The 14,679-nt window shown below is 36.8% G+C and overlaps 1 protein-coding gene across 3 annotated transcripts in view; it reads right to left on the reverse strand.

Annotated features, from left to right (window-relative positions):
* The window catches only part of PARP8 (poly(ADP-ribose) polymerase family member 8), a 116,283-nt gene that overhangs the window by 39,996 nt on the left and 61,608 nt on the right, over window positions 1-14,679 (reverse strand). For all 3 annotated transcript variants that reach the window (XM_040540786.1, XM_040540785.1, XM_040540787.1), the window contains 5 exons: window positions 10,166-10,260; window positions 7,036-7,096; window positions 5,874-5,964; window positions 2,439-2,505; window positions 609-734 (listed from right to left, as the gene is read on the reverse strand). In XM_040540786.1, the coding sequence (XP_040396720.1) occupies window positions 609-734; window positions 2,439-2,505; window positions 5,874-5,964; window positions 7,036-7,096; window positions 10,166-10,260 (440 nt within the window). The remainder of the gene's footprint in view (window positions 1-608; window positions 735-2,438; window positions 2,506-5,873; window positions 5,965-7,035; window positions 7,097-10,165; window positions 10,261-14,679) is intronic.

Consider the following 14,679-nt stretch of genomic DNA (forward strand, 5'->3'; position numbering starts at 1 on the left):
TAATGAATTCAACTGAACTATTCACAAACTATTTTCATATGTTTTTAATGCCTTTGTTTTTTGAAATTCTGTGCCTACATTTCAGAAATGGTGAACACTCATTTACTCAAACAGTGGAGAGGAGTGGATGCTCTACAGCTCTTAAAATCAGTCTGATTAAAGACCATTCTAGATGAAAAAAAATAGTAATAATACACACAGTTGTGGAAAGAACAGCTGGACAACCACAAAATTACATATATATGTTCTTACTCTTCAAAGTAGCAGTCAAATACTACGAAGCTAGTAAATATATAAATATAACCAAGTTAAGTAATATAAAATTAATTATTTCCAGTTACAGATGAATCATGGCTGTTTCAGAGGGGTTGAGGAGGGCATTGAAATGTTTCAGAGGGCATTGAAATACTCTGCCTTCAAATAGTCTTAGAAACTGCAGTAGTACCCAGTTTGCTTTTGAAGTCATGCAAGGAAATGACTGGAAACACATGAGGTAAGGTAGAAACAGAGCACTCCTCTGTGGAGAAAAGTCAACATTTCACCTTTAGAAGTATGCTGTGGATTTTGAACAGGGTATGATAGTAACAGCTCGTTTTACTTGCTATTACCTGCGCAACGTAGAAAAGATGTGCAGAGGAGATTTCACCTTTTTGTCAGACACCTTCTTATTGTGCGTACAATTAGATTTCTCTTTGCTGTTTTTCCACTGTTGTGTTACAAATGTTTGCATGATTCTGCAAATTGTGAAAGAGAAAAAAGATTTTCTTATTATAGCCAAGTCATATGCAGTTAAATATTAGGGTTTACCTGTGAACCATATAGGCTAGATAATGCAACATCCTCACCCTAGAGGCAGAGTTTCTCTATCATATATGTGGACCAATGACTAGGCACTTCGGCTCTTTAAAAATCCTTGTTTCCCCCCCGCCCCCAGATAAGACTAATTCACATGGAACTCTTATTGAGAATAAAGTCTGCATAAAATACCACCGCAAGACTTAATGGACACATGCCTCTCATGGAGATCTACAGACAAACTGATTCAGAGACATCCCATTCAGCTTTAGGCATCTCTCTCCCCAGTGACTGCAGAGACAAGATACAACATCCGCACTGCTCAAGTAGGGGCACATTCTCCAAAGGCATAAATCTAGGCATGTCAAGTATTACACTACTCAGACGAGTTTACAATGAAGCTAGAGCCAGACACTTCCCTGATGTGCACAGCAAAAGGCAGTGGCTGCAAGTTTCACTAACGGAAGCTAAGAAACATAAAGGCTATAAAGAAAACACATCCACAGGAAGAGTGGTTAAGTACAACAGATTACCAAGAAAGGCTGCAGATTTTCACACGTCAGCTGCCTGAGGTCCTTAGTGAACTAATTTAACTTTTAATTTAGTGTAACTCGGGCTGGGAGGTTGTACTAGATGACCCCCAGCAGTCCCTTCCAAACTACGTTATTCTGTGATTCTAATCTAGCATTCAGGGTCTATGAGCACTAGCAAAAGACAAAGTAGAAGTCAGTATGGACATTACTGAAAATTTAGTGAATCTTCAAACATGAATAACCTGGTGTTCACAGCCACAACAGGCCATGGGATTCACGAGTATTCTGATTTCTGCTCATCTGTGATTTATTTACTTGAAAATGTCCTATGGGAGCCTTTGGTAATTACCCAGTGCACAAATCCGAGACAGTGTTCATACTAAAATGTTTTAAAAGAGTTTTCATGTGTGGGGAGATTTTTAATTTTTTTCTTCAAAGTCACGTATCAGAGAGATTTTAATAACTGTTTCATTTGCAAGATTATGAAAATGCTGCACTAAATTTCTTTAAACACCAAACAGCAAAATATTTTTTTTTCTTAAGGGAGTCTTACTGTTTCAAGGATCAAATATTAAAGCCTATATTCCTGTCATTTCATTACACATACACAAGCACATAAGAAAAGATTACTCAGCGAAATTCTATTAAATTGAATTGTATCACGAACACATGAAACTGCTGCTTTTTTCCTACTATTCTTTCTTCTTGTCCTCAAAACTGGGCGGCCTGATTACTTTGGTAAACCTTAGAGGCCACCATGAAAGTATTGCCTCCTTATGGTATTCATGATGCTCACAAAGATTCCTGCTACAGAGACCTCATAATCTAAGCAGAAACATTAAATCAAACACTTAGCTACTGTCTTTTCAAACTTTTGTAGCTTATTTTCTAAATGACAGTAAACTGACAGAAAACCCTGACAGGCAGCACAAACCAGGTTCTCTGCAACAACTGTCAAAACTTAACCTAAAGAGGAAAAAATGGTACTTTCACTTGAATAAAACCAAAACACTTTCGTCCAACCAATCTGACAACCTGTGACATGGGCCAGGAACTAAAAAATACATAATGTTTACTTAAAAAGAGGGGTTTACACTTTTCCAGACTTACTTTTTCAGCTGATGTCCCAGCCCAAATCTTTCCTTAGTAGAGATCTGAAATACATCCACAGTTGGCACTATGGAAAATGGAGATATTGTTGAGTTTAAATGAATAATCAAGAACTCATAACCATCCAAGTTATATTTAAGGACCCTGTTGTATTCGGACCTTTAGTATAAGTAATGTCATTGAAGAAATTGTGAAAGCAGTCATGTCACCTGAGTCTATGAAGAAATGAAGGGCCGTTTTTAGAGTATCAGCCAATATCATTTGTCGTCTTAACAAACAACTGTTTTAAAAATTGGATTCCCTAGAACATATGTCTTCCCACTAATGTTAATTATGTAAATGTATCTTTGTTAATAGAGAGCTTTGTTACTAACTACAGGTTAAATGTATCTGGGCTGGTAATTCATCTCATCTAATCTCTTAATTTTTCTTCCAAGTAAGTAGTCTTTACATACACAGATTAAAATGCCCTATCTGTAAATAAATTTATGTATTGAATATCTTCTCAGTTGAGAAGTCTGAGTGCACTATTTGTTACCTTTTGTTAATAGCCATGGGACAATCTCAATGAACTGTTAGATGCAGTTACTGTAGTCCAAAGTGAACTTGCTGTCACTGAAAACAACGATTTTATCCCTTTGTAACTGAAAACAAAATTAAGCCCTTTTCCTGAAAGATCTGATATACTTTCTTTAGTATATCATATTGGACCTGATGATCTCTCGAGGTCCCTTCCAACCCTTACAATTCTGTGAATTCTGTGATCAAACATATCAGGTTTTCTGCAATAAAGTGAGAGTCTTCACACCTAATCTAATCTTCAGAATTTTATAAAGGTGTAGTTCACTTGAGTATTTCTTTTATTTTTCAGAAGACTATTGTATCTAAGAATTAAAATTTCCTAAATAAAAGTTAACTAATTTAAGTTCCTCACAGAAACTTAGAAACGTACATGATCTTGGATCTAGATGAGGAGAAAAACCCCTTGTCTGATCAGTTATTTCTCCACACTGTCACAGTTCCTATGACTATGAGGAAAATGAAAGCGGAATGAACTGAATTAACTAGTATCTGGGTTTTCCTTCTATGGGCATTTTTATAGAGAATCCTTAATATTCATCACCTAAGTGCCTGATGTATGCATTCCAGTGGCCAAGTGACCCTGCATTTTACTCAAGACCCATCCTACCAGTGGTATATCCACATTCATCTGTCAAAAAATTGAAAACATAAGGGTTGGAGGCTAGAAATTAGCTCCTGGTATTACTAAAGTATTTTAGTAACATTTGCTAGATAGAAGAAGCAGGTGTCAGAAGTCCAGCACTTGTTGAGAGACCCTCAGGTCCCTGAGGTGGAAAAACAGCCAACACATATTGCAAACACAAATGGGACTATATACTTTGTATTACATAAGGAACTAATGACCATAGTAAAATAAAAATGAATGAAAACAAAAAATCTGGGGTTCCTTCTTAGAAAATCAGTATTTTTAAATCTGTATTATTCTGATCACTCTTATCCAGAATGCCAGTTTATCTTTTAATTTCCCTTTAATAAATTAATTTTAAAAATAAAATGCAGTGTATCTAACCTTGCCATCCAATTTCGCTTAGTTCAAAACACTGTAGATGCTTGCCCCAATATTCTTACTCAAATATAACCTCATCTTTTGAAGTTATATTGATGATTTTTTCAAAAGGAAGAAATGACTTGATTAGGGGTAGCAATATCTTTAGATTTTCAAATTTGGGATGCTTGGTGGGGTGTGGACTATCTTCAGTGAGAATTACCACACTTTAGTTTCACCACTCTTAAAATCTGATGTCTAGACTGTAATTCTTGTCTAAACTCTACAGTCAGAGGAGACAGCCCAGTACCCTCAAAGGCTGATTAATCCTAATCTAAGATAGGTTTCTACGGCCCGGGGGAGAAACTGCTCTCAGGTAAAACAATGAAAAAAAGTAATTAACTAGAAGAATGACTACGTAAAATCAGTATAGTAAACAGCTGCAAGGTGGTAAAAATATCCCCCTTTGTGCTTTGGAGTATACTGAACACAATAAACTTCTGTTTCTTTTATCAGACAACAGAAAGTATTAAAAGAGAAATATACGTGTCATAAAGTTATGACTTGGTAATCTCAAAACAACATATCTAAGGAGCAAAAGGAGCGTTCAGAGAAAGAGCCTTATTAACACAAAAGATGGTGGATTTCATTGTGCTTTTTCTGGTAAATAAAGAGGCATGGCTGAAACAGCAGCCGTACCAGAGAAGCATTTGCCTCTGGCCCTGATCTCGCCCCTCAGTACTCAAGTGCCACCATAATCAGTCAGCTGCAGGACTGAGAACTAAACTTCCTGTTTTAACCTTGTCAGAAGTGCAGAAGATAACTTCTTGTTACTTCTCATTTCACTAGATCATTTCTTATTGCATGATGCTCTTCACGCTTCAATCTCTCTTATTTGCTGTACTTTTTAAAATTACATTTTGATAGAAATATTCTGAACACTAACACTGCTACTTGCTATGCCAAATACATATTTTAAGATCTGCATATTTACAGAAAAGATCAAAGCAATAAAATACAGGCAAAAGGGCCAAAGTCAAGCAAAAAGTAAGGGGTTGTAATGAATAAACATATTATGACTGGAAATATCTATTCAATTTCCAGAGGCAGGATTCTCCTACGGATACAAGCCTGAACTGACAGCTTGCACTGGAAGCCTCCAAATCCAGGTAAGTTATGATCCAAGTTACACACTTCTTGACTTTCCTCTGTAAAAATATATCTGAAGTTGACTGTTGCACATGATGTTTCCAAATCTTCTCTCTCAGCTGATTCTTCATGAGTTGGGATATTTTTACTGTCATGAGGAAGCTTTACTGAACAACCAGAGTCGGATGTCAGCACAACATTCAAAAATCTCATTCAAATTTGAAGATCCCCAAGAGTTCATATGTTCATATAAAAATCAGAAGCTGACAGCATAATTATCATGGTCCGGTTCTTCAAAAGGTACATGAAAAAGGGCATATTAATGTGCTCCATAGATTTGTGCACGTACACCTAATCAGTAATATCTGCATCTGTGAAGATGATCCCTAATTTCCAAAGTCAGGAAATCATTTTAGAAACTGTAGACATTTATTCATAAACCCTCAGCTTCCTAGTGGACACAGCTGCATTTCAAAGGATATCAAGAAAACAAATTCCTAAACTCAGCTTCCAGGAGTTTAAACTAGATACTCATGCCATCATTAGGGCCTAGTCTTGCAAATACATATAACAATTTCACACCAGCAAGACTGCTCTCAGCAATAGATTTAAGTACATACAGGGTCAAAGATTTAGCAGTAAATGAGTATCTGTCACTTAGGATATGGCTGAGACTGAGACAACAAACAAGGCATATGAAGAATACACAGGTGACTAACCTGGGCCATTTAAGTACTGTGTAAGCGAACAGTGCAATCGCACTACTATGGGCTCTGTGCGAATTACATCCCAAGCCACAGCAATCTCTTCCTAGTTCAAGATAAAAAGAAAACAACAGATACCATTAGACATCATGAAGAATCGTTGCATTTTGTCAGTCTATATTAGGGGTTGGTATAAACACTACCCATCCACTTACCCATCATGGGATATCTAATCCAACTTTAAACGTGAGACTTCAGAAAAACTATTGCCTGTTAATGACCTTAAGAGGAGTGTTAGACTGTTTCCAGTCCTTGAATATGCCCATTTAAACTGAGCACAGGTTTCTACATGACACTACATCCACAGTGCAGGCAGACACATTTCCATCTATCAAGACATACTGCTTCAAAGCTGAGAAGCAAAGGAGCAAATAAAGATGGAAAGGACACTGAACCCATAACATAAGGCAAGGGAAACATTTGCTCCTTCTCAATACTGATTAAGATTATTCAAGGTATAATCAAGTTCTCTTAATTTTCAAAGAGCCCAAGAAAAACTATCTTCTGTGCTGTACTGACCTGAGAATATGATATATCTGTACAGAAGCTAATGATGCCCCTAAAAGCACTACTTTTCATTCTGCATCTAGAGGACAGGAAGTTACTGCACAGATGAGGTGAGGAAGTATGGAGCTAATGACAGCGTAACAGTTACACAAGCCATGCTGCCAGTCGACAGCACCCCTGCCCTGAGTCTTCTTTGCCACTCAAGCCTCTCCCTAATCAGTTGCAGATGTTGAGAAGCACACAGGAGATCTCTAGCCAAGGTCGTCTTCTCTCCAGGACTCTATGAAGTGCTTTCACCTAACTAATGTCTAGGATAGCAAAAAAAGAAATGTATTTCATTTACATCAGTTAAAACATTTACCATTTACAAAGCACGTTTGAAAGGAAATATACAAGCAGTAAATAAAAGCCTAGAACACATCTTAACAACATGATTGTCAAATGAAAAGGAAACCTTTCCACTGGGTAGCAATCATTAACGTCACAGCCACTTGTGAAAATCAAGCCTCTGAAAAACGAAAGTCTCAGTAGTTGTCTAGAGTGCCTGATGTGTAGCAGAATTAAATGGGTATTAATGTTCATTATGTAATTTTGTGATTAGATTACTTACATCAAGAAAGCTAACATCAATATGCAGATCAATATCTACATCATCAATGGCTCCATATTCCCTGAAAGGAAAGAATTACATTACATTAGAGCTCTTTAAAATACTCCTCAGCCCAGGAGTACTTACAACAGGGAAGATTTTATGAAGGATAATCTTGGCTGTAAAATCAGAATGGTTATAAAATACACATTTACATAGATTGGATCAATATTCCCAGTGGGTGAACACCCGCTGCACTGAAACTTTCTTTCTTATCTCGCTTAAATAGGCTACTTATTTTTATTTTATTTAATAATTCCCCAAAATTCTCATTCGATCACTGCCATGTATCTTTGATGTACTGCACAAACAGATCAAGGAAACAATAATGGTCACATACTGTTGTTATTTATGACAAAAGAAAATCCTAGTTGACCTAAGCAGAGGCTTGAGATAAAAAAACGAAGACAAAAACAACAAAGCCCTGACCATGGCACATTATACCTGTGGGCTTGCTTCTTACATTCAGGGTATTTATTTGTCAAAACACACCGATTGCCCTGTAACGTGCTCAAGGCAATAGCTACCTTACTTCATCTGTCACCTGTAGTATTCCTGGAATCTCTAAGGTGCAGATTTACTTTATGCTCATAGGTGTTTCATTGCCATATGAAATCTTAAAGTGTGACTCTTTTCCCTCTTATTTTCTGACCCACTCTCATTGCCCTCGACCAAGGTATGTGAAGACTTCTGAAAAATAGGGCTAGAAAATATTCATTCTTATACTTAAACAAAAGTTACTTTTATTTTAATTAATTGACTTGATAATTCTATAAAAGTAAAATAACTTCCAGTTTTTCACAGATTAGTTGATACACTCCCAGTCCCTGGATTTTGGCTTTACACTGCATTTACACGCTTCTCACAATGAATTCCTTGCTTTTCTATTAGAAAGAGTGCACACTACTAAGAGCACACAGTAGCAATTGTGCATAAATGAAGTTGATAAAGTAACCTTGAAATACAGAAGTATTTTTGTTAGGAGATAGCTGATCTCAGATTTTGTTGTTGTTGTTGTTAATTTTCCTGAAGATCCAAAGAACAGATTGCTATAAACTCATCATTAGTACTTATGAACACAGGCTGGTGTTACTCACATGACAGATCCAAAAGGTTGGAATAAAGCTTAATTTTATGAATTAAACAGGAATTGAGTTGAACCAACTAAACACAGAAATGCTAGTAGAAGAAAGAAGAAGATAAAAATAAGTTACAACTGTGGAATTTCCATATTCACTGAAATACCTTTGCCTGCACTCCATTACCATCATGAAAAATGGATTTTAGAGACATGATGGTTTACTTCCCCAAGCTAAAAGCAAGGAAAAAATCCTGTTTTCTTCTAGTGCCTGAAGCTTATGATCTGCTGCCCACAATGTCTCCAGGAACACATTTTGATTTTGAAGCTCCAGAGATCCTCTGTCTATCAATGCTTAAGTAATGTAAGTAGATACTGAAGAGTTTGGATCAGTTGGTCCAGATGCCTTTCTTATAGGTTGGTGGCCAGCTTTCAAAGGGCTGTGGTGAAAAGCATGCAGGTATAGGAATTCCCCTTCTGTATGTATGTAAAGTTCACTCTGACAGTAGGAGACTACTGAATAATAGGGTCAACTCTCTAAGAAATGCATTTTAGTGGGTGTCACTGTCAGACAGGCCTATTGCAGTCAGAGAAGTGTAGCTGTTGGAGAGGGATGAAACTGAATGCTTAATGCTGTGTTTATCATTTCCAAGAATTCATGTGTATTTTCAACTGCAGAGTACAAGAAGCATGGAAGCTTTCCACACAGCAAAAGCAACCACAAATGCCAATTTCTAATACAGTGAGCCTGAGGGATCACAATGCATCCAACGAAACAGTTGATTCAACATAATAGATGCATTACGGTTTTGAAAGGTTATTTACCATTACTCAATTTTAGGAGCCTTAGGAAGCATGCTATCAAAGGGTATTCTCAATTTCATAGCTAACAGTTGGCAACTAAACATTATTTAATTTATTTCCTAAACCCATACATAACCATTTGGATTTTAATTCTCCAGGTCCTAAAAATGTAATGAATTTCCACTTAATTTCAAAAGGCATCTTACACCACAGTTGTACACACACTCTCACACTCTAAAATAACAGAGATTATTGTTTAGATTAATGGGAATTGTTACTTGCAATATACGTATGCTTAAGGTTATAATCTCTGTATTTTATTACTTGGTTTATATAACAATTTTGTTATTTTAATTGTAATGTTTCTGACAGGTCTGTTACATCTTCCCTGTTATTTTAATTAAATTATTAATAATTACATAGATGGAAAATGAAGTTATAAAAGACTTGAAGTGAATAAAACATACCATACAGCTATAGGCTGCTGCAGAATCATGTACGCTCATATATGCCCTACAGAATTTTTGTGTAATTTCTGTTTGCAATTTACCCCTGACCAAGGTTCCACCATTTCCTTGTGTAGGATTCTTCAGTTTCCCACCTCATTACAATTAGAAAGCTTTCCTAAAATCTAACCAAATTCTTGTTTGTTTCTAACAGACTACTTTCTTATCGTAGCTCTCACAGTGACAATGGAGAACACTTGATCACTGTTTTTTGAAGGTTTTTCTTGAAGAAGAGAAACTTACTAAATCCTCTGCCTTTTTTTTTTTTTTTCTCCCCAGACTAGACGAAACCAACTCCTTCAATCTTTCCCTGGGGACAACATCTACTAAATCTCTTATCGTACCTCTTGTTCCAACCCCAGGGCAGAAGACAGAATACAACAAATAAAAAGTTTAACAAGGGTTTAGAGTAATGATGAATAGTAATTTTCAACAACATACAACAGCTTGATCAAATGCCTACTGAAGTGCAAAGAACAATATTTTAGAACAAGCTTCCAGGACCTGTTCCAAGCAAGTTGTTTGAATACTCTGCCACAAAAATGAAGCCAAATACCGCATTATTGCTAGCTAAGAGTGCCCCTTCCTTTTGTCACAATATGCAGAGCTCAGAGAAGACTTGTGTTTTGGCAGTGAGGGAAAGTACACAAAACAGCCTCCAAAATGTGACAGGTTCCACAATACAAAAGGGTAGATGACATACCTGAGAGATACTGCATTAGGTCCATAGATCTCTCTCACTGCTGTTAAATCAGCTTCCAACTGTGGGTGCTTGTGAAGTTCTCCATCATAGCTAACCTACCAAAACAACAGCAAAATTCTAGGAGTTCTTATTTATTTCATTACTGGCATCTGATCTAGGCTCTTGAAAGCTCTCCTTGCAAAATGTGCTGCATAAAGATTTCTTAATGCCATGCTCAGAAAGGACATTGTGTTGATAAGCTGAAGCACTGAGGTGGTCTAGCTCTTCTAAGCAATGAGATTTGCAAAGCAGGCACCTCTGTATCAGAACTCCAGATGGCCCAACTCCTGTTTGTGGAAGAAAAGATGCAAAGAACTCATTCCTCTATCCTATCTTGTCCTGGGGGCTGTTCTGGGCCTCTTGACATTCTTGCATTTTTAACCTGGTAAGTAGGAGGAGAATCAGATATCTCCTGTTAGACCATTCCAGTCTAACTACCACAGCACAAAGATTTGCTCCCTCTTGCTTGTTGTCACACTCTCATATATTTTGGACACAGAATGGCGTGGGCTCAACAAGAGAAGCATGACACTATTCCATGCACTAAGTCTCTCAGCATCTAAGTTACATTTGCTACATTTTAAACCACCAGTGCAATGACATCAGATTAAAAAAGAGAAATAATTAAAGACACCTTCCCATTTTAAGCATTTTTTACCAGATAAGGTCTAAAGAAACGTGTACTGAGATGTCATCACATTTTTTTTCATGAAAGCTACATGAAGAGTGGTTATGGTTATGTTTAGTGTTTATACTATAAAGAAAAAACTTGCATGCTTGTCTAGTTGGATTGTATGAAGTCAAAATAATTAAATATCCTCTTATCTTCTGTAAGGACAAATATACTTTATTAGGCTTGTAACAATCTATTAAAAGTCAATTACTATTTTCTCATTAAGCAATATGCTTGTGATTGTATGACCCTGACTCTTACTTCTTTACACCAATTAGAAAAACAGTAATTCCACTAAAGTCAATGATCTCGTAATTTGGACACATTCAGAAACGAGAATAAGACCTGGCTTGTACCTTTGACAAATTCAGACAGCAAAGCACAAGACTGCAATATATCTTTTTTAAAATATCTTTACACATTAATTCCTGCTGAGAATTCCTGCTATTGCAGAGGTCCATGTAATCGCAGTAATGTTTCTTCAGTTCATACATCCAAATCTGCTTGACCTCAGTGCTGTAGCACTTCAGTTCTGATATCTGGAGCTGTACTTTTCATTACATATCTAATTAAATACATTTCAATTGAATTACAATAATAATCACCTGATCACCTTTTACTTATGAAAATTAGCAAATAATTTGATTAGACCTAGACTTCATCAAACATAAGGCAGTTCATCAGCATAGCACGTGAACATACTTTGAGCTATTGATGATATTCCCCACCAGAAAGGTATAAGCAAGCTATCCCCGCTCTGTATGGATAGGCACATCAGAAAAATTTCCCACCTAGACAAGCATAAGAACAAAACCTTTACTGATTTATTTTTCTTTTACTTCAGGTAGGAGTAAACAAACCTTTGTATATGTAAATATATATATATATATGTATATATCATTACTCAAAAATGAATTGTTTAAATAAGCATAAGCAATTGCTGTTCTGCTTCCAAAGAGAGCATATCAATGTTTTCACAGATCATAACTGTGGTTCACCCATCACTTTGTTGCTCCCAAAGCACATTTTTTTTTATCCACTCTAACATGTAAGTATTAATAAAATCCAAATGGAACACTATGCAGAACACCAAATTGCTCTGCATACTGCCTTCTCCCATCTATTTTCTGGTGGTAAGAGGTAATGACCTCCAGAAAGAACCAAAGCAGTGTTCTGGCAAACTGTAAGACCACAGGTATGGTATTTTCCACCCCTAAATTAGTGCCACAGACATGCTGATGTACATAGGGGACATTGCCAGAGTTTTGTGTATCTAAATTTGTAAGTACGTTCTGTAACTGAAGCATAAGAGAGGGAGAAAGCACCAAAAGCAGTAGTATTACTATTTCAAACTACTATTCTCTATTGCAAATGTAGAAGATAGAGATTCAAAGTAAGAATTAACAAAGAGATGCCCAGAAAGTGAAAATAAAAGCTAAAAATCTGATAACTTTGCTGTGTCTGAAGGGTCTGTGTTTAGAAAGTCCTGGTATTTAATCTGAGACCTAATTCAGATTATTTTGTCCCATATAATGACAAAAGGTTGCATTTTTAAAGGAGATTAAGTGATTTACAGACCTAAATCCCATTGAAAATCAATAGGACTTAGGCTATTGAATCACTTAGCTACTTTAAAGTATTTATCCATTAAATCCTTAGGCAGGATTACAAGCAGGTGGCTAGGAAGCAGATACAAGCTTTTAATTTATGACCAAAAGGTCGTATCTTGTTTTCACTGCCCATCAAATGCAATTTCCCATGCTCCTTGTTTCATCATCAGCTGCTTTCTTGTCTTTCCAGCTGTAACCACTTAGAAATGTTAGTATAAACCCTGACCTCCACCTTTTCCAACTGTGTCGCGCACAGTTATACCGGTAGCTATTCCCCATAGTTGTTAGCATCAACATTTTTGACCCCCTTCTCTGTGGGCACAGCAAACACCTGTCTCAAATAAAGCAGCTTACCTTACCTATTCCCTGCAAATACTGTCAACTACTTTCCATACAGACTACTTTCTATTTCTATATTATTGAATCACAATACATGTGGTGCCCACTTAACAACTCTTAAAATCACCTTCTTTGAAAAAGGACTGTTCTTTTATCTCTCCAGGAACTTAGCTCACTACCTGGTTTCCTACTTAATTCCTAAGTCCTTAACCACTTCAATCTATAGATTTTCCTTAAAATTTCATCTTTTTGACCATGACATTTTATTTTTTTTTCCTCCTGATAAATACATTTCTGATGATGTCTTTTGTTGTTGTAGTTGTTGTTTGTTTCTTCTCCTTATATCGCTTTTGGAGTATTCTATTCTAAAGACATTTCCAATCATCTAATGTCTTTTTTTTATTACTGATTTAACTACAATTTTACTGTGTTTTTTTTTCCTGTTATCATTCCTTCAATTAAATACACTAGCTCAAAGAATGACAATATAATGCATTTCCAACTTCAAATATAAGGCAACCGAATTCTGACCAGTAGTTGCTATTACACAACTCTTTTACACCTTGCAAAATGATTTACTGCTCTCTCTGTTCATATCTCATAGGCAGCGTTAATATTTATTCACCCATTTGGGCACTGGCAGGCATCCTTTACCAAATGTAGTTGCACTGGTTCTAGAAGCAAGCGCTCCCAGCTGCTTGCTGGCTTTTCCTTCACCTTGAGGTTATTGCTCTCTCAGTAGAGTTGAAAAATGACACCAGTACACACAATTCATCACCACAGGGCACAAATCAGAAGATTTTTCCTCTCAGGCAGATTAAAATAAGATACTGGTCTTTGCACTGAAGTATGTGTACACAGCCCTCTCCAGCACTCTGTGGGGCTGTACTAAAAGGCAGAGGAAGGGAGGCAACCCCTGCAGTCATTTCTCAAGTGAACATGAGTCTGTACCCATGTCAGTCATTTTCTCATACTGAAAATACATTATTTCAGTTCCAGTTTCAGTATCACTTTCTGTAGCTTTTTAGGGGTGGGCTTTCAATACTTTACTGTAAATATAATGCACTTTAACTCATATTTTGTGTTCAAGCCCCACCACGCTACTGGAGGAGAGGCTCAGCGATGCCCTGCTCATCAGCATGCCGCACACCCTGCTCCAACCCAACCAGCCGGCACTGCCGACACACTCCTGCAGCCTCACTCTGCACTCTCAGGGTGTGGATGGCTTCAGCCTCCAGGCGGAGGCAGCAACAAGTTTCATAAATGCCAGCTGTAATTCGCTAGAATGTTCATCAAAGCAAACAGTTCTAAAAACATAAGGGAGGAATGATTCCTTTGGGGCAATCTTTAGACTAAAAAGATTACAAAAATCTGAATAAAGGAGGCTAGCAGCGTGAAGCGTTCTATTGATGTTGCAAAAGGAAAAGATATAAAGATATTTTATTTCCCAGCACATCACAGGGTGTAATAATAACTAATTCTGCTAAGGGAGCAAGAAGGAAAACAGAGCTGCACATTTATCTAAAAACATGTAGCATTTTTCAAGGTGAATTTAACTGTAGACCTCAGAGAAAGAATGGATCGTTGCCTAGATTAAAATTGTTTTGTAATAACCATTTTTTACCATTAAATTGCAGTGCTCTTGACTTTACAAAATGGCAACGCTCCAGCAGGAAACATATTTGGATCCAGCTTGACTTCCCATTTGTATCAATAATGGGATATGCTGTAAAGAGTAAATGTCTATTTCCTGGAAAAAAGCAACTGGCTTCTATTTTCAAACATCCTGAAGAACAGCTGGATTTTCTGTTCTTGCAGTTTTACAAATGCAAAGGAGCTCTCCTTATTTTAAG

Source organism: Cygnus olor, chromosome Z, assembly GCF_009769625.2.
Source record: "Cygnus olor isolate bCygOlo1 chromosome Z, bCygOlo1.pri.v2, whole genome shotgun sequence".
NCBI classification, from domain to species: Eukaryota; Metazoa; Chordata; class Aves; order Anseriformes; family Anatidae; genus Cygnus; species Cygnus olor.